Source organism: Dermacentor silvarum, chromosome 6 (genome assembly GCF_013339745.2).
Source record: "Dermacentor silvarum isolate Dsil-2018 chromosome 6, BIME_Dsil_1.4, whole genome shotgun sequence".
NCBI lineage: Eukaryota > Metazoa > Arthropoda > Arachnida > Ixodida > Ixodidae > Dermacentor > Dermacentor silvarum.
Window position 1 is genome coordinate 171,130,566 of NC_051159.1, and position 19,263 is coordinate 171,149,828.

The 19,263-nt window shown below is 46.8% G+C and overlaps 1 protein-coding gene across 9 annotated transcripts in view; it reads right to left on the reverse strand.

Annotated features, from left to right (window-relative positions):
• The window catches only part of LOC119456398 (irregular chiasm C-roughest protein-like), an 812,164-nt gene that overhangs the window by 33,099 nt on the left and 759,802 nt on the right, over positions 1-19,263 (reverse strand). For all 9 annotated transcript variants that reach the window (XM_049669811.1, XM_049669813.1, XM_049669810.1 and 6 more), the window contains 2 exons: positions 12,445-12,780; positions 5,569-5,679 (listed from right to left, as the gene is read on the reverse strand). In XM_049669811.1, coding sequence (XP_049525768.1) covers positions 5,569-5,679; positions 12,445-12,780 — 447 coding nt within the window. The remainder of the gene's footprint in view (positions 1-5,568; positions 5,680-12,444; positions 12,781-19,263) is intronic.

A 19,263-nucleotide genomic window follows, 5' to 3' on the forward strand; every position in this document is an offset into this window, starting at 1 on the left:
AATGCAGAAGACCCCAGCTGCACAATATAGGCGCGTACAACGTATTGTGGTTGATTCGCTTATTAAGCACATCGCCTCCACTACCTTCTCCACTCTCCCCCCTCCTATTTTCTCCCGCCAGCATCATGTACAAACAGGCCTTGTATTTGACTGTCAAGGAGTAGAAGACACCAGAAAAGGCATTGCTTATCAGAAATATAATGATACAAAAAGTACATTTATTTACGAGGGAGCAATAATACGACACTAATCAAGTAAGCCTCGGCTCAGAAAAAAAAAAACGTTACACTGGAAAAAAATTCAGTTTGTATTGGAGACGCACTGTAATTTTTTCGTCCTTTTACGAATCCCTCTTAAGGGAGTACTTTTATCGAAAATTGTTCTGTCTTGGGGAAAATGTTCAAGCTTTATTTCTGTTGATGCTTCTATCCTTCAAGCTTTGCAAACCTTTAGACAAAAATTACCACTGCCGGAACAGCTGCATGCGGGCCATGCGAATGCGGGAGTTGCACATATTTACCCGCATAAAATCTAGTTCGTCGACTGCTTGGCCAGCTATTCACGAGCAACGACGGTGCAGCAGAAGTTGCACGGTCACTCTGTTGGTTCGTGTGCAAAATATGAGCACATGTTGCTGGCCAAAGGCACGACACTCAACGACAACTCAGTTCATTGCTTGGTTGGACGCCGAAACGACTCGAAATGAAATTTTATAAAACTGTAGAATTATAGAGCAGTAATAACGCATACTTAATTGGTCCTATTTACTTAAGTTTATTAGCGAAGCTGTAATTTTGTATTTCACGAACTTCAGTGGTGGAGTTGGCTCGCCAAGAAGCACTTCTAAGAAACAAATTTTTGATGTTGATTTTTATTACCTGCGCACAGGACAGGAAGGCTGCCGTGGAGCCGGCTACACCAATACGCGGTTGAGAAAATGTAACTTCCCGTATCGCCATAAGTACTCACACACAAGCCCAACCAAACGTACTAAGTCTACAAAAAATGTAAACAACAGAAAAGACAAACCGAACAAGTAGAAGCGAGCACCGGCGTTAAGTTAAAGTCCATGTAAACTGTTCAATAAAAACACTACTACACTGATGTCAGAAACTTTTAAAAAATCGCTAGTTGTCTTTCCATTCTGTGTATAGGACTAGAAGTCTTGATTTATTAACTTAAGGGCATTATGTAATGCTACTGCTCCACAGCACTTGTAAAAAATAAAGATGGTAAATGTAACCTACAAGCTAAAACAAGTTATCAATATCATTTGCCCTACATTTTCAGACATTTTTGCTGAGATTTCCAAAGAAAGCTTCTATAGACTCCTCCATTAATAAATCAGTGGCTCGCGTACCACAGCGTGTACAGACTATTGCTCATCTAAAGCACTAATATCGTCTGCGATCACTTTTTTAACTGCGTGATCTCTCCGCGGTATCTTAATCCTGAATCACGCCGTAATCCCACCATTTACGAAACTTTAATGAGCCTCGCTATGTTTATGTTGTATGTGTGAAATTCACTTCGTCTGACGTTCTACTGCCGTTAGCGGAATTAATGCCATTAAAATATTCCTTGCTGCAAGAGGCTTTTCGCGCGTATCGGGCAATACAATAACTGAGCATATTTCCAGAGCCCGTGAGGTATAGCTGTGAAATAAAGCGGCCATTATTATCGCCTTCAAAATGCTTGCCCACGCGAAACAAGGCGCCTTTTAGGAAGTGCCACAGCGCCCACAATTTCAGTATAAGCGCTCATCGTAACGACTTTGAAGCAGGGATGGTTCGCAGCCATTCAGAGTTTATGGTCCGCAACACAGTTGTCAACGAAGGCGAAATTTCCCCCCTCGCGGTCCCGCTATACACAGCCCGACTGGCGCTGTGGGCCACTGATTCTTTCATCTTGTAAACTGCTTTGTGGAGACCCAAAAGTGTGCTGACAGCACGCAGAGTGCACCAGGATCGTCGCCCGATGCGAGAAGGCTTCGTCGCAGCAGAGAAGTGGCGTGTGTGGAGGCTTACGCCTAGTCATTAAACGAAGCCGCAGCTGTGGACGTGCTTGTTGGCGAAATCTATTATACTACATATATAAAGGACGCACCACAATGGCTTTGAAAGATGCCGCCCGAAAAGGAGCGTTACGCTGCTAATGCGAGATGAGGGCGGCGGTTAAGGCTCCGCGCGACAGCTAGCAAACATCGTCGTTCAAGGAGGCGTAAACTACACAAGGGGCGAGTGGTGTTATTTTGGAGTGCGGCCGAGCTGATGCCGGTAGCACAGTCTAAAACAATGATGACAGAATGTATCTGCGTGGAGAACGCTGGATGCTGCGAACAGGGCAAACGAGCGTGCTTTTTCATCGGAACAATGAAAACCTTCTCGGAGATGAGTTTAATGATGGATTGCGGGTTTGCCGTAGAGTTGCTGGTCTACTGAACATGGTGTTGCGGCATTAGGGTTACTTGACGCGTTGAAGTATGCAAGGGCAAGCACGGAAACCAACAAAGTCTCTACAAAGCTCGGAGGCCGAGAAGGCAGAAAGATGTGTAAAAGACAGAGTAAATTGTTACGGAGTGAAGAGAGCAAGGAGTGGGAATGCAGGGAGGTCAACAATACGAACGTCCGGTTTACTACAGAATACACTGACGGTAAGGGAAATGAGAAATGGAAAGTGGAGGAGAGAGAGAACAGAAAAAAGGGGAAAGGCAGGGCGGTTAACCAGATGAGAAGATCCGGTTTGCTACCCTACGCTGGGGAGAGAGGGGAGGGGGAGGTAAAGTGACAACAAAGTAGAGGTAAAGAAAGGATCACAGATACACAATCACAATCGGTCACAGGTGGCACAGCACAGTTGCACTTGCAGCACTATAAACATCTGTCCTGGCTACGGCCGCTTGTCCAAGTCTGTTGCCCTTAAAAACTGCACCCGTGCCCTCGTCGCCCTCCACTACGATGGCTTGTGACGTCGGCATTCTAAAATAAGTTCCGCTGTTAGAGGTCTTTGGTCAAAACGCGCTATCGCGTGTACGAGCGATCGTCTGTGTAAATTGTAGCGAGGAAGTCCTGCGTGCACACTGTAGGGCGCATAGCACGATTACAATCGGTGACTGAGGCTAGCCTTCTTCAAAAACTACAGTAGCGCACGAATAGCTTTGTGCGGCAGCGTTTTAAGGCTGAAACAAGCAAGAAAATGCATATGGCAGCAGCAATAATTGCCGTTTACGTAATCACCATACCCGTGTCGATGTCGAGGAAAAGGAACTGTGCGCTCCATGTGAAAACAGCAACCCGTTTCTCGCAAGCCCGAGGCGCGGTCATACCGAAGGAGAAGAAGGAACAAGAGAGGGAACGACAGGGAAGTTAGTCAGCGGAAATACCGGCCGGTTATCCTGTACGCTTCGGAAAAGAAGGCTACGGGAAAGAAAGGAAAGCATTCGGAACCGTTCCAAGACTGACTAGAATCGTGCTCCAGTTACCTGACAGCGAAAGTTGAATGAGGAAGAAATGAAACCAAACAAAGAAAAGACCACCAGCCTTTATTTTTTGCCGTAATTTCTTCTATTTTTCTGCTATACGCGTGAGTGCGGCATTTGCTCTAGGGATGGGCAACCATTTCCAGCCACCGCTGGCCGAGAACTCCAAAGCGCGGCGGAACGTGGAACGGAGCGGCGGATCCCTTTTCTGCGCTCCTTCAGCCTCTCCCTTTCGGTGATGAAGGAGCCGAAACGCGCCAGCGGAAGGTGGTTAGCACCCCGGTTTACATGACGCTCACGTTCGCCGCCGCTAGTATACCCTTCCGTGTGGCTTGGATCTCGCACTCTGGGAGGCTCAGTCATTTCCCGCTTGTTTCCGCGCGTGTGGATACTTTGCCACGCCGATCACGAGTCAGGAATTAGAAGAGCCGCCTTTCTTTCTGATTGCGCCACTATTGCCGCCCCCTATACGGCGGCCGTTCTCGGTGGCGTGTAGTCTGCGTAGCAGCAAAAGTGTGGTTAGCAATCCATGAGCCGTGGAAACTCGCAGTGAAAAGCTATGCGCTAGAAAGCAGTCACTACACAACCGCACTTTTTACTCCGTCTTACCTGTGCGTACTTCGGACTGCGTTATTGCAACACAATTCGTAAGTGGTCAGCGAGAAAGAAAAGTAAATAAAATAAAGTGCGTCCCCGAAATGACCTACGTGGCGCATCGACCTGAAGTTTCGCTCATATTGCTTCGGCCGATTTGTCGGCGCAGGGCCGCGAGTCAAGGTTTCAGCAGCAATTGCAACACACACCAACTACCTAATGCGCAAACATTGCAAATAAGGTCTTTCAGCTGCTGCTGCTGGGCCCGTATCGGCTTTGGTACGCCCGATACTTTGATGTCCCACAACCTACTGCACATGTCAAAATGTAAAACTACCGATGTAAAGCAGACTAAGAGGTGTTCTAGCAACCTTATCGAAAGCCCACACCAGAAGGCACTAGTCGGTCGCGTCACCGCTGAGCCACAGAAAACTGCACTTGACTTCCAAACAGCCACATCAGTTAAGCACCATTTAGGCATAAGCGTCGGCACCGAGTTTGCATATTGCTCCCCTTCCTGCTTTAGAGCGTTAGTGAATATGGGCCCAAAAGGCCCCACTTCCTGGCATTCACGTGATCACAAGAACACTGCAGCGCTACCTTTGCCTCTTCGTTATTGTTTGAAACTCCGTGGCTTAAAGCAAAATATATAAACAGCAAAATAAAGTTAAATCCAGAATACACATATTCGTACAAACTACCATTGCTTGGGCCAACCCTTAAAGCTTTCGCCTGAGTGGCCCTCTCTGGTATTATTGTTGTGTGTTGAGTAAATGTCTTAAATAACATATAAGACAGCGCCTCTTAGGCCACTGGCAAGCTAAGTTGCTATTGCAAGAAAGCAGATTCAGACCTGCTGCGTAGAACAACGTGAAAAATCGCACAAATCTGTTCTTGAAAACACAATCTTTTTCTATTTCTGTATGACATTGCCTTAATGGTTAATTTTAAATCGAAAGACCGGGAGTTGTTGAAACGATAGTGTACATAGCAAGAGTACTGTCTATGGGGTGCTTGTTGCGAAGGGTAGTGAGGTCAGGCAATAATCGGAAAGTTGTTGTATGCGCCCAATGCTTGCTTTATATAGCACTCCGCCAACCTTTTTCAGAGGCAAGGGACGTGTGCATCGGAATAAGAACAAAGCATATTTCTTCATACGATTTACGTTTTGGTTGACGTTCACCTCCTTTTTTAAATTTTTATTTTATAATTCGTGTATCTCTAATTTATTAGCCCTGCTTAACGAAGGAAAAAAGCAGCTAGAGCAAAAAAGAACAAGATAAAGACAGAAAAGGAAGACGGGACATTTCCGCAGCCACTGCGCTGGTCATTTCCTGAATAATTGCTTTGCTTGTCGAGTTTCTCTTCTGGGGAGCTCCTACCAGCGAAGCATCGTAGAGAGGGTTTCAAGCTAACTTCCCCAACAAAAGAAAGGGCAAACGAGGTATAGAAGGACAAAGTAAAAAAAAAAAGTAAGTTGAAGGCCTTCAGCTTACCTCCGTCGGCGTCGCAGATGAGCACTAGATGAGCGCCTTCGTCGTAGGGGCCGATCACTCCGTGTAAAGGCTTGCCGGACTCGTCCCGTATAATGGCATCTTTGGGGGGAACTGCACCAAGGAAAAGGAACAGGGAAAGAAAGTAAATGAAATGATAGTTGCGTCATGAAAAAAAAACATACCTTGTTTAACACACCATGACCACGGTAATCGGATTAGAGAATTGCGTGTTACACCATCGTGGGGCAAATAGACGACCCAGTAGGGTATCAGCTAGAGCCTGAACAACGACGGCAAAGTATCATCCGCCAGTGAGTGTGTGCGCGAGGTCTCAAATTGCGTTACTGGGTACATCCTCTGTTGTAGCTATTGAACGAATCATGATAGATGCTACGTAATTTTCTAGAGCAACAGTACGAAGAAACGTTGATCCACCCCTTTGGCGCAGAACACGCACATGTGGTAGTGTGATTACAGAAGGCATACTGAAGTACGCTACAACGCGATTATTTGCTACGACGCCTTTCAGATTTGTCATAAAGTACACGCACCACTGTTTCGCATCGTTGCATTGAATAGCGGAGGCAGTGTCCCGTTTACTCTTGCGTAAAGCTCCTTGTCTCTACAGTTTCAAATTTAGCGATCACGCAGATCAAATGGCACAAAACCTTGTGCAGAGCTACATGTCACTAAAGAAACGTTGGTGTCATCCTTAAATGGGAGGTTGGAGTAGCAATGTTTTCAGTCGTACGCAATACTTTCCATTAGCTTCCCTTTCTTTCTCTATGTCTCCTTTCCTGCCCCTTTACGTCCCCCTACCCTCTCTCCCTAGCATTGGGTAGCAAACCGGATCTTCCCCTCTGGTTAACCTCCCTCCCTGCATTTCCCCTTTTTTCTGTCTCTCTCTCTCTCTATCTTTGCAGCCGCCCAATAGGCCCACCTGTACAAGAAGACACGGCTGTGGGAAACGCATCGGTGTGAGCAGGCCAGACGTGGAAACAAGACTAGTCGCGGCGCTAAAAGCAGGAATGGCCCAGCGTCCTCGTTCGAGTAGTTCTGTCACTCTGTAATTTATTCCAACGGTCGATAAATCCTCTAACGGCGCCGGGCTCTCATGCCAGTCGACAGCCACTTAGCCTGTCACAACCAACGCAGGGTGCGCCGCGCCCTTTTGCCTTAAAGGCGAACCGATGGGCCGCATCGGCACAGTTCGTTATGCAGCGGAGCAACGCCTGGAAAGCGTTTCACTCGAAGACTCTCGCTCGGGCCGCGAACTCCGAAACAAGAATGTAACGAGGAAATGCCCTGTTCACGCCGAATGAAAGGCGAAGGAAGCAAAATACAGCCGTTTCTTTTACTTCCCCCCCCCCCTCCTCCCCCCTCTACCCTTCAACACTCGCACAGCTAGACGTGGCGATTCAGCCATTATGGTGCCGTCTTGACGGGAGTTCCCTCGGGGAAAAGAATCTGCCTTGGCTCGCGAATATTTCGAGTGCCGCGACGACTTGCCCTGAAGAATGAGAAGCGCACTGCCTGTGTTCTGATTTCAGCGTCACGCGGGTTCGAGGGGTGAGCTCGTGTTATTTCGAGCTGAATATGCGTTGCTGCCAAATGATCCGCAGCTGAACGAACGGCGGGAGCAGTAGCAAGATGGCTGATGAGAAACAAGCGGGCTCAAAAATCCGGGTGTAGTGACGCAGATGGCTTGATATATCTGCGCCGTAAAAGTTCGCGACAACGAAAAGTAAGAATTTCGCTCTTGGTAGAAAGTAGAAGTAATATGACAGCAGCACGATGAACTGTCCTTTATGTTTTCTTTTTTCCTCGCTTTCTCAGAAAACAGATATAAAACTAAAGCTCCAAGTTTTGTCATCAGTCGCAACTGCCAACCGTAATTTTTGTGCGACAAAAAATTTAACGCTCCGAAAGTATATGGCAGCTCCTCCTTTGCTTCATTGTTATGAAATGCTGAGGCACTTATAATACACATTTTTGCCATCAGGAAGACAGTTCTACTACTTATAGACTCATGCGTTGCGAGACATCGAGACATTGCGGCGTCGGCCTTAAAGAAGCATAAGTGCTCTGTCAGCAAAGCACACATTCCCAGGAATTCTGGACATTACCTCTGCGTCATATTGTGGAACTTCACGGCAATGCGCAAGCGTAACTGAATGGGTCAAATGTGTAGACAATTATATTTCAAAATATCGGCCGACAATCAACAAGTGTCAATTGACTGCGCTGAGAGGGTAGTCGCTTCTAACAACATGTGCATTTATGGCACGCATGTCGCAACACTGGTGCTACGTTAAAGCAATGCTTTGATGAGGGATGGGCGGCGAAGTCACATGACAGGAGCAAACTGTTTTGCATTGTACTGGAAGAGGGCCATTGACTTGAAAAAGCGCCGAATTGAAACCGTAAGTGATTTATTATTATAGCTGCCGTTAGAACGCTAATGAAAGAGCGAGTGTTATTCAGTCGGTTTGCACGCGCAGGTTTTTGTGAGGCAGGAGGGAGCGTGATAGGGTTTATATGCATGTGCACATATTGAGTGTGTGTGCGTGTGTACTTGCATGAGCGTGTGCGCGCGTGTTTGTGTCGCCATATTTGCATCGGCGCGCACGCGAGTGCGTGTATGCGTATGCGAGCGTATGCACGTTTGCGCAAGCGTGCACGGCCGTGTGTGTGCGTGTGTACATTTTTGTGCGTGTGTGCATGCGTGTGCGTGTGCGTGTGTGTATGTGTATGTGTTTCTTGCTGAGATAGATCCTTTCAAGGACGGGCTCCACACTACTCATTCGCCTTAGATGCCTAAGATTAATTATTACGCACACAAATTCTCAACTTACTCCGTATCAGGATGTTACCAATGTGAACACTCGAATGATAAAATAATGTCCTCAAGATTTATATCGGTATAATTTTGTTATTTGGCGTAGTTAAACACAGTCGACATATTGATGGCGCAGTGCGCTTTTTATAAAGTAAGTGTGAAAGCCTGTACCGGTTTTCTTGGGCCAAATTCAATTCATGAACCTGATTTGGTAACAGTAGTTAGACAGTGGTTAGACGCTAAAAATAGCTAACCAAAAAAAAAGAAAAGAATGTAGTAAAGGCGCTTTAAATATTAGCTGAAACATGGTATGCGCGGCAGAAGGGGCACCCAAGACTGCACAGCGGCGCTGACATACCAAAAATTGAATAACTCGGCACTTGCCGATTACTGGTATTTATTAAACCAAATTTCGTGTGTCCGCGTAGTCGTGTAGTCTGAAGGCCGCTTCCACCGCGGGCACTGTCTTGGAACTCATATTTCAGGCAACTGTACGTGTGCCGGCATTAGGTGTCACAACATCGCGGTATTTTCTTCCCTGCGTCGTAACATTAGACCGCCAAAATATATGCCACAAAGCACTCATTCTAAAATTTCACCACTTGTTCTAACGCACATATTCGCGCGGCCCCATTAGTTACAAAGAATTGAAGTGTATCCACTGCTTTCCCGCGGGCAGCTATTCTTATTCCTGATGAAGCCCGGAAACCAAGCCTGATGCCTCCAAGGTTCAGAAATCTAATCGGGAGCGCAAGCAACGTTCTCGCGCACCTTGTGTGATGTACTATAGCGCTTAGGTGCTTCTTGTACGATGGAGGAGAATCCATTGTAAATGCAGAAGTGCACGGTTGGGCACATGCGTTTAAGTTTATTAAATTCTTTTGCGTCAAGAAAACTTGTCCAAGCGTTCGCACCTATTTTATCAGAAGCAAGCTGCACCATGGATATTCCGGCGGTGTTTTGTTTAACACCACCAAATAAAAAAATAGACCAATGTAAATCTTGCTTACATTATTGTTTTCTTTCGAGTGTTCGGATGGTGACCTCTGGATACGGAGTAAGTTGAGCAGTTCTGTGCGTAATTTAGGAAGCTACGTTAAATAACTTTTCAATGATTGACCTTAGGTGGCTAAAGCAAATGAGTAGTTTGTAGCTCATCCTCGAGATCATCTTGCTGAGTGAAGAAATTTTTATTGAATACGTTTCTGTAAGCGCTACGCGAACAACCATTTTGCCACTAAACGCTCTCTGAAAGAGTAACTGACACGGAAAAAATCGTCTGTAAGGTCGACCTGACCGCGACCAGTCTTTTGTGATATTGTTATCAATGAAACGGCACCATGAGCATGTTCCTTGCGTCAAGTCCGCTTTCGATTTTTATTCATGTTGCTTATCATAGGCAAGCAGTATAAAGCTTAAACGCCAATATAGCAGCGAACGTGTCCCGCCGAAAGCCTGCTTGGTCGCAGAAGCAATGCACGACGAAATGATGGTGCATATTTAGCGCGTCACTGGCCTGAAATCATTGCGCTGCCGTCGAGGCAAGGAAGATAACGAAAGTGAACCGCTTAGCAGCTCCTCACGGGGCCGTGCTGATGGTTATGGTGCAATCGTGACGAAATCCAGGCAGGCGGTATTGACGTCACAGGTGCTTCTCTATCGCGTGAGCGTATATGCCCCAACTTTGAAGATTCGCGATGCGGTTGTACGAAGCTCGGCGATAAAAGTTGGCACAGTGCCAAGAATGAGGTCAGTGGCGCAGCTGTCACGGCAGACGATGGCTGACCTAGATAAGAAAAGGCGAGCGGCGCTGAGAATGACGTCATCGGCACAGCCGGCGCGTTGCCAACTCGCACTGGTAGCGCGGCGCGGAATGAGTGAATGTGATGGGAAATAATATATTCACTAAATGATGCACATAATTGTGCTGTCTTGAAGTGGACTGAAAAATAAGAGAAATAATTAGAGGAACAATAAGATAAACGATTAAATAGACAATACGAGAATAAGTAGTAAAATATGACGGCAAATTAAGAGAAAGTCGCTCACGCGAAATACGGGTTCATTTCGTGGAACGAGGGTTGCTTCGTTTTTTTTTTGTTTGTTTGTTTTTGTTTCGTCGGTTACGCTTTCAGAAAGAGATAATGCAATGCGTTGAGTGTCATTCGTGCTTGTCTCGTGGATTTAAATATGGGTTTAAATAAACTCTATATCCCATTTGTCTCCGAGAGTAGGTGTAAGCAGGGAAATGCTCACTCACTGATACACGCCTACACGCACACACGCACACGTTCACATGCATGTATGCTAAAACACGAACGCAAACGTTCGCACACGTACGCAATCACACGCGTCCATGCATGCACGCGGGCACGCACGTAAGCGCACCCAGAAATGGTAAATGCACGCACACAAATGCACATACACGCACATGCACCCATACACTAACACAGCCTACACACGCACGCGCGCGCAAATGCATGCATACACACACGTGTGCAGGCTCACACACGCATACACGCACTTACGAACACGCAAATGCAAAGTACACACGCACGCATGCTCAAGAGGTGCAAACGCATTCACACTATCTCTCCTTCCCTGCTGCCTCTCAAAAACCTGCAATTGCAAGCAAACTGATTTACTCTGCTCTGCCATTACCGGTCCAACGCCAGCTGTAAGAAATCGCTTTACGGTTTAAATTTGGCGCTTCTTCAAATCGATGGCCCTCTTCCGTGAGGATGCAAAACGATTTTCTCCTGTCGCGTGACTTCGCCGCCCACCTTTACCAAAACACTGCTATAACGCAGCACCAATGTTCCAACTATACATTCCGTAACTGTCAGTGGAAACTATCAGTGGAAACTGTCGACACTCGGCCGATATTCTCAAATATAATTTTCTAATCATTTTGACCATTCAGTTACGCTTGTGCATTGCCGTGAAGATCTACAGAATGGCGAAAAAGCAACGTCCAGAATTCCTGGACATGAGGCAGGATGTGTCCGTTAAATGCCTGCTGCAGGCGCGAAACAAGCAGGCGGCTCCTTCTGCGTAAATGCATTCGCACACTTAAAGCAGCGCATCTTTCTACCAAAGTTGCGACTGGGGGTAATTGGCTGTACATTGCCGGTGCTTCTCCGCTCTGTCTTGCTACACAAAACATGAAACAGGTTGACTTGAAACAAACTCGAAACTCGAAAACAATTGAAACATAATACACCGTTTCTGTTACCCGCGCTCATTTTCCATGCCTTATTGTGAATAAATAACCCGATGGGTTTCAAATTCAAGAGTGGCAAACCTTTACAGAAGCAATACAAGGACTATAAAGAACGCTTAAGCCATCATTTGAGGTTAAGCCGATTTGTAAATATATGACATCATACCTAAACTCTGGAATTCGGCAGACTTTACGAAACCAGTGCCTTTGATTCCTGGATCTCCATCTAAAGCTCTGGCTTCCACACAGTTTACACGACGGAAGGTAACCCTCATTGTCATCTGTGGCTTCGAGTAGCATTCACTAATGCCTATACTCCTTCCTAATCGAAATGAACAGAAATCCTGAATATGAAGTTCGTGGGTGCAATGAGACGACTGCGCACCTTCTGTGTGATTGTCCTCGCTTATGTACACAAATAAATGTGCTCTGCAATACGCTCGACAAGCTTCACCAACCGCCCCTTTATGGAATACAGAATTCTTAGACCCTGGCCGCAGCCGACGTCAGCCCGATTTGCTCTAAAAGCGCTAGTGTGCTTTTCTTTAAGATCGTCGGGACTGGATGAAAAACTATAGTTGTCGTCAGTTGCCTTCATTGTGTTTGTGCGGACAGATTCTCTTCATATATTCGCTTTTTTTTTCTCATCATAATTTCTACCCTTCCCCCATACCCCATTGCAGAGCAGCCAACGGGGACAGTAATTCTGCTTAACCTCTTTCATCTCTTATTCTCTGTCTCTCGGACCAAAAACCCCCGCAAACGGTACAGTTCGTGGCGCGACGCCCCGTGCAAAGACAAACGAGACACGCACCGATGACCGTGAGGTTGACGTTCCTGTGCTGCGTTCGCTGCCTGCTGTAGTCGACCCGGCAGCGGTACTCGCCGGCGTCGCTCTCGAGCACCGGGTCGATGTTGAGCGTAGGCGGCTTCGAGCTGACGTCCAGGTACGCACGCGTACCCAGGTCCTGGCCCGGGAAGTGTCGTGCCTTGCTCAGGGGCTGGTCGCGGGCGTCGAGGCTGTAGATGGGAATGCCGTAGTCGCCGTGATACCACAGGATCAGCGACACGCCGTCGCCGCCCGCGGGAATGCTCGTGTTGCATGGCAGGGACACCTTGCCGCCCACGGCTGCGTAAAGCTGCGGGATGGCTGCGCAGACAAAGAGGTGCGATTGTGAGGAGGAATCGTCAGTCTACGCCGTGCATGCTAACGCAGCGATAAGACACGATAGTATAGACAGGGAGGGGACAGGCGCTAGAGATGAATTAATTCATTCGCAGGTCGAAGTATGACATAGATTACACATGCATGTACAGGGTCGACCACATCTAAAGTGAACACCTCATTAGTATTCAAGACATCATAGAAGCTGATTTTCAGTACATAATTTGAAAAATCATTATTGTGTTAATCGACACCATGATTACACATCGTATACCGAACATTTCTCTCGCGAAGTAGAATAAACGCTATAGTTTTACCGACTTGAATACTAATGAGGTGTTCACCTTAGATGTGGTCGACCCTGTACATGTGCTGAGTCACAGCGCTAAACCACCTATCACAGTATATGGCCGAATGAATCAAATTCACTGCCGAAGAGATAAATAGATGTATCACTATTATAAACGCTACATATTAATATTGTTACGTGGAAGTAGGCAAGAAACTATTTAAATGTCGTATATACAAGTATGGCTAGCACCTGGCCAAGGGAGAAGCCAGCTCACGTAAAACAAGGAACGTCGTCGTCTTCATGCAGTGGCCGCTATTTTCATTTTCGCGCGTCACGTAGCAATATAAACGCCTGCATTAACTTCGTTGCCAGTGCGTAAAGACGAGAAAACGGCGCGTGCACATACTGAGGCGAGCGTGGATTATTATGCGTTCTCAAGAAGACGAAATGACGTAATGCTTTCCCAGCAACTGCAACGCAGCAGAGCGGCACGCCTTTGCAGGCGCGCTAGTAAGAAGGAATTTCACAGTGTTTAATGGAACCGGCTTTCTCCTACGATAAAGGCAACGCATTCACGTTAATTCAAGACTGCATAACTCTACGCTACTGAGCCACGAAATGTGAGGACGCAACGCTTGGAGTTTCGAAACGCACATACCGAGGCTAAATTTCTCAAGGACAGAGGTAACTGTTAATAAGCAGAAGCCGAAAGAGTGTATAGGTGTAGCATGATTCACGGCTTCGAAAAAACGACCCGTGGAAGAAGCACAGCACCAAAATACGTCTCAAAATATGAATGTTTTCCGACCGTGGCGGGTGCTACAAGGTTAAAAGTTAGGTATATCTTCGCTTACTCTCTTACAGAATCCACGATGGCCATAGAAAGTGGCCCTAAAACGGCTTTTTGTAAGAGAAGTAACGCAGCTTGGTAACGGTGGTGAGCAGCCAAAGACCCGCTGCCGTACGTGAATCATCAAACGCTTTGCTTCCCTCTACGAGGAAAAGTAGTTAACAGGAAGAACGTGCTTCATTCTAAATTATTTTTGTGCCAGAGGGTATCTCACAGTAATGTGCCTAAAGCGCGCCATAGTGTAGTCGTAAATTTCGCATTAGCAAAAACAAAATAAAAAGATTGTCTCAACGACTTGCCATAGTGTTGTGCAGGCACAACAAAGGCAGCAGCATTTTTCTCAATTTACAATATCTGCAAGAGAAAAGTTTCCCCTCGTGGAGTTTTACGATGTTTCAGGGTAGCTGCGGACGATAAAGATGTAAATAGTGCGCAGTGATGCTGTTGCCCAAACACAAATGACGGCACCGTTTCCCACCAATGCCCACCATTAAGCTGAAACAAAACTTATCAACGCAGGGAAATGGCTGCATTTCTTTTGCGGTTGTTTCGAACATCCATTTTAGGCGCTATTGTAGTGCTGCAGCCACGTAGTCCTTTAAAGGTTTTCTTTTTTTATGATTCACAGACCAGTTTCTATTTCAAGTATGACCTGTAAACTTACGCGAGTGAGGAGTTTGTATAAAAAATATTTTTTCTTCCAGAGTTACAGATGCGTCATACCCTGTGGGCCAGAAAAAGTCAAGTTAACTCGATGTAAAAATTTAACTTTCTATTGGTGATGTAGAAACTTAACAGTCAGTACACTTACTAGGATACAAAAGTAAGCTAGTTGGTGAGCGGAAACATATATTGCTTCCAGCGCAATAAACACATTTCGTAGTCAGCCCTGCATCAGTGTTTTCTTTCTTGTCCCATTTTCGCACCGTTTTCTTCATAACAGGTTTAAACCTTTTTGTTTTTGTTTTTTTTTTCGATGCTAAGCACGAGAATAAGGGGTCGTCATATTGCTCAAAATCTGAAGTAGAAGCATTTAAAGCAGCATAAACATTTGCCCACTACTTACATGAAGGAAAAAGAAAACAAGCCAGCGGATATAACGTTGCTAAATGTAACTAAGTAAATGCAGCAGCTATTACTGAACAGGCTTTTCAAGTATTCAAGCAGCAAATTACGTGTGCTCAAATATCAGTCATTCAAATATTTGGAGGCAGTGACGTCATATACGTTACAATTTACTGAGAAAAGTTCATTAGTGACAACGCCAAACTGAACATAACGGACGTGTAGCTGCGGCACCAAATGAATATTTATATAAAAAAGTTGTCGCAGTTTCACCTGAAAGGCGAAGCATCAATTGCGATAGCAAACTTGTAGAGAGCTATACGGAGTAATGATATTAGCTTTATCAGCTGTATAAACTTGGACATGCAGCAGCATCGGCAACACGCAGAACTGTTGTCGACGCCATCGGCGTTTTGCCCGCGTTCGCTCAAAATGCGTGCGGCGTTGGTGACTGTTGCCGGAGCCTCTGATATAAATAGGCACTTCATGCCGCAGCTAAACGTCGCCTCCCTTCCCTCCCCCTCCCCCACGGCCTCTCGCGCGTCGGAAGAAGGCACGTTTGCTCTACATATATGGTGATTGTAAAGGAGAAAAGAGACGCCTACTTCTGCAGCCCTTAAGCGAGCACGGCGCAGAACGCGCGTTTGTTCTCCGCCGTGCGTTCACTCCCCGTGAAAGACGCGCCCCTCGCGCCCTTTCATTCGCAAATACAGCGTTCGGCGCGCGGCGACGATTTCTTCTCCAAATGACGTCATACGGAACCTCACGGCGACGGCGACGGCGACGGCGACGCCGACGGCAGAAATCTGCTTTTGAGTGTCCATATAATTGCTATCGCAATAAAACGTTGCGAGGCGAGAAGGTGGGTAAGATTTCCGACGCTGCTCGACGAGTGTTCCATTCTGATCTCGTCGAAAAGCTCCGAGCCACCCCCAGAGGCACCGGCAACAGTCAGCCACGCCGCGCGCGTTCGGTGCGAACGGCGTTGCATGGAGACTCCCCAGTGCGAACTCAGGCAAAACGGCGACGGCGTCGACAACAGTTCTGCGCGTTGCTGGTGCTGCTGCATGTCGAAGCTTATACAGCTGATAAAAACTACTATCCTTACTCCGTATAGCTCTCTACTAATTTGCTATCGCAATTGATGCTTCGCCTTTCGGGTGAAACTGCGACAATTTTTTTAATCAAAATGAGACACAGTTAGATTCATTAAACGAAAATAATATTCCTAATGAATTTTGTATACGCATGGCGAGAAAAGAAAAGACAACTCTATTTTACTTGATCATTATCAATAAATACCTTTTTTTCAGCGCCCACCGTACGAGCACCCATCAATAGCGGCGGGCGTTATCCCTTGCAATGCAATGCAGCTCTTGGAGTGTGCAAAAAGGCGCGCTCGTAAAGTTTACCTAGGGAGCCTACATGCAACGCAACGGCGTTGCATGTAGGCTCCCTAAGTTCACCTGTTACAATACGCCCCCCTCACATGTTGTGTTGTTTTGCTTGTCGATGTTTGTCTGAATTTGGTGCCGTGGGTAGTTTCATTGTTTCTTAACCTGTGCAGTCAAAAGTAGTGAGTTGCGACCACCAGACACTTGTTTACTTTAGTTGTCTTCGTGCGACAGCGCTGGCCAACGGGATTGGCGTCTGACTAAAGGACGAGGACTCCACGCCCAAAGCGTTCGTCGGCCTCCAAAGAAAGTATGTTCTGTGCCGCGATGCGATTTCGACACTCGTACGGCTAACCTTTTCCTGCATCGCTTTCCGCGCTGAAAGCTCGAAACGCCCATCAAGTCGAATGGCGGGGCATTTGAATACAGCTCTAATCGCAGGCCTCCGAAAACAAATTTCGCTCCTTTGAGAACAAAATGATGTCACTTCTGTTTTTAACAGATATGACGTCACAATCTTTTTTCTTTTCCCTCCTCACACACATGGCGCTAAGCCCTATGAACCGCCGATAAGCCGCCATGTTTTGAACGTATGGGCTTCTATGTAAGCTTCGCTACCAGGTATATTTACCGTGTCTGCATTGCCGTGTCTGCATTACCGTGTCTGCATTGCATTACGCGCGTCACGCAATGCATTATCGGCCGTCACCATGGGTAGGCCGCGGGTGCAGCGCACGGTAGAAGAGGCTGCTGTACGCGAACGTAAGCGCGAGCGTGATCGCGCCCGTAAGGCCGATCCCGTGTATCGGCAACGGCATGCAGTCCGTGAAAATGTGAGTGCGTGCATGTAATCAACGGCTCCATGATCTAAAATAAAGGCTATGCAACATAACGAAATGTGTCTTCATTCAACTTCCACGTTCAAAAACTAGTTACTAAACAATTAATCAAATCACAGTCATGCGTATCGCATAGGGTCGCTCAGCATTTCTTGGGTTCGTTGCGTGGTCGTTGGCTTCAGTTTCATGGGAGAAAGCTTCGCGATCAACCATCTTTCTTTAAGAAAGGGGCTTTGATTTTTCATCATCAGAAGAAGGGCAGTGAATAGGAGTACGTATTATGGTCTCGTCGCAATCACGAATGTTGCACAAGCCACTGCCCATCACACCGATGCGATAACAGTAGAAGATGTAAAAGCGATGTCGAGCCACAAGCGACACAGAAAAGTTGCGTCGCATCGAGATAGACCACGCGATATAGTCGAAGGCGTAGTGAAAAGGTCTTAAGGCTCCCTGGCTGGCAGACCTGCGCAAGCTATGACTTCAGATATGCTTGGGACGTTACTTGTAGAGCAATTCAGAGAATGCTGCGCAAAAAGTGCGACAGCGTTTATTTGGTTATCACTGGAAGTGTCATAATGCTATTACCAGTGAACGAACAACGTAGGCCCCAGCCCAGAGTCAACGTTTCAGCAAGGGGCCTTGTCTTCGTCATTGTGAAGAGAAGATCGTTTTATCTCCATTATTGTTTAACATTGCCATGGCTAGCCTCCCAAGAATACTAAACTATAGAACACCAGTGAGGATACCTATATATGCCGATGATATCTGCATGTGGGTCACCGGCAACCAGCATCGCCGCCTTGCACGAATAGCCCAGGGAGCAGTAAAAGCCATTCAGGGCCACTTGGCAGCGCTTGGATTATCACTATCAGCAGAGAAATCATCATTCGTACTATTTCGTGGAGTGAAAAGAAAATCTACACGCTTGAAGCAGAATATGGACGGATACCAGATTCGACTAGTCACCAACGTCCGATTTCTTGGCGTTACCTTGGACCGCATCATAATCTGGCACCGAATTGTTGACCACGTTGTGGCGTTATCGTCACAGAGGCTACATGTGCTCAAGCGAGTCGCTGCATACGCTGGAGCAACCAACCGACGTCGATGCTACGGCTACATACAGCGTTGGTTACCAGTCAGATCCTGTACCAGCTTCCTCTGATGTCACCCTCAGATAGCCAATACGATAGCTTAGAAACCATCCACAGAAAAGGTATTCGATTTTGCCTGGAGTCTCTCAGCCGGCATCGAACAAGAAAGTGCTCTACGAAGCTAAGTCACGCCCTCTGCGACTGCAGGCTTCCCAGACTCTCATGACCCAGCTACTATGATTGAGTGAGTCTACGCCCGGCATAGCCCTGTTAAGACGTACAAGTAACAGGCCGCGCTCACATTTTTATGCAGCACTGAACACGCTTCGCGTCTTAGGAGTGCGCTCTTCGAGACAGAGGGAAAAGATAGAACCGCCCTGGACATTCGAGGACATTACATGCGACTTAAGTGTACGACGATAGTAGTGAAAGAGCTGCATTCCATCTGCAGAAGCCAAGTCACTAGTCTTGGAACATTTGAACACGACTTACCGAAAAAAATCACCAAGTATACGCAGATGGCTCTGTCGAAGTATACAAAGACCGTTGCGCAGCTGCATTCTATATTTCCTCTCTGAGATATACGTGGTCTCGCCGTCTGGACTGTATAGCCTCGTCGACAGTTGTGGAAGGCGTAGCAATAGCTTCTGCTCTGCGCAAACTAAAGACTTTGCCTCCGCAGAATGTGGTTACCCTCACGGACTCAAAAGCCGCGTTACAATAGCTATACCGTGGTCTGCCATCCCTCAAGTTCCCACGCAAATCACTAGCCCTCATTAAAGAACTCAACAACAAAGGCTTCACAGTAAAGTTTCAGTGGATTCCCTCCCACATTGGTATTTCTGGCAACGAAAAAGCTGATGCGCTTGCATACGCAGCGCTATATCATCCTCCCAAAGTCAAGGCTCCAAAGAATAATCAGGTGGAAAAA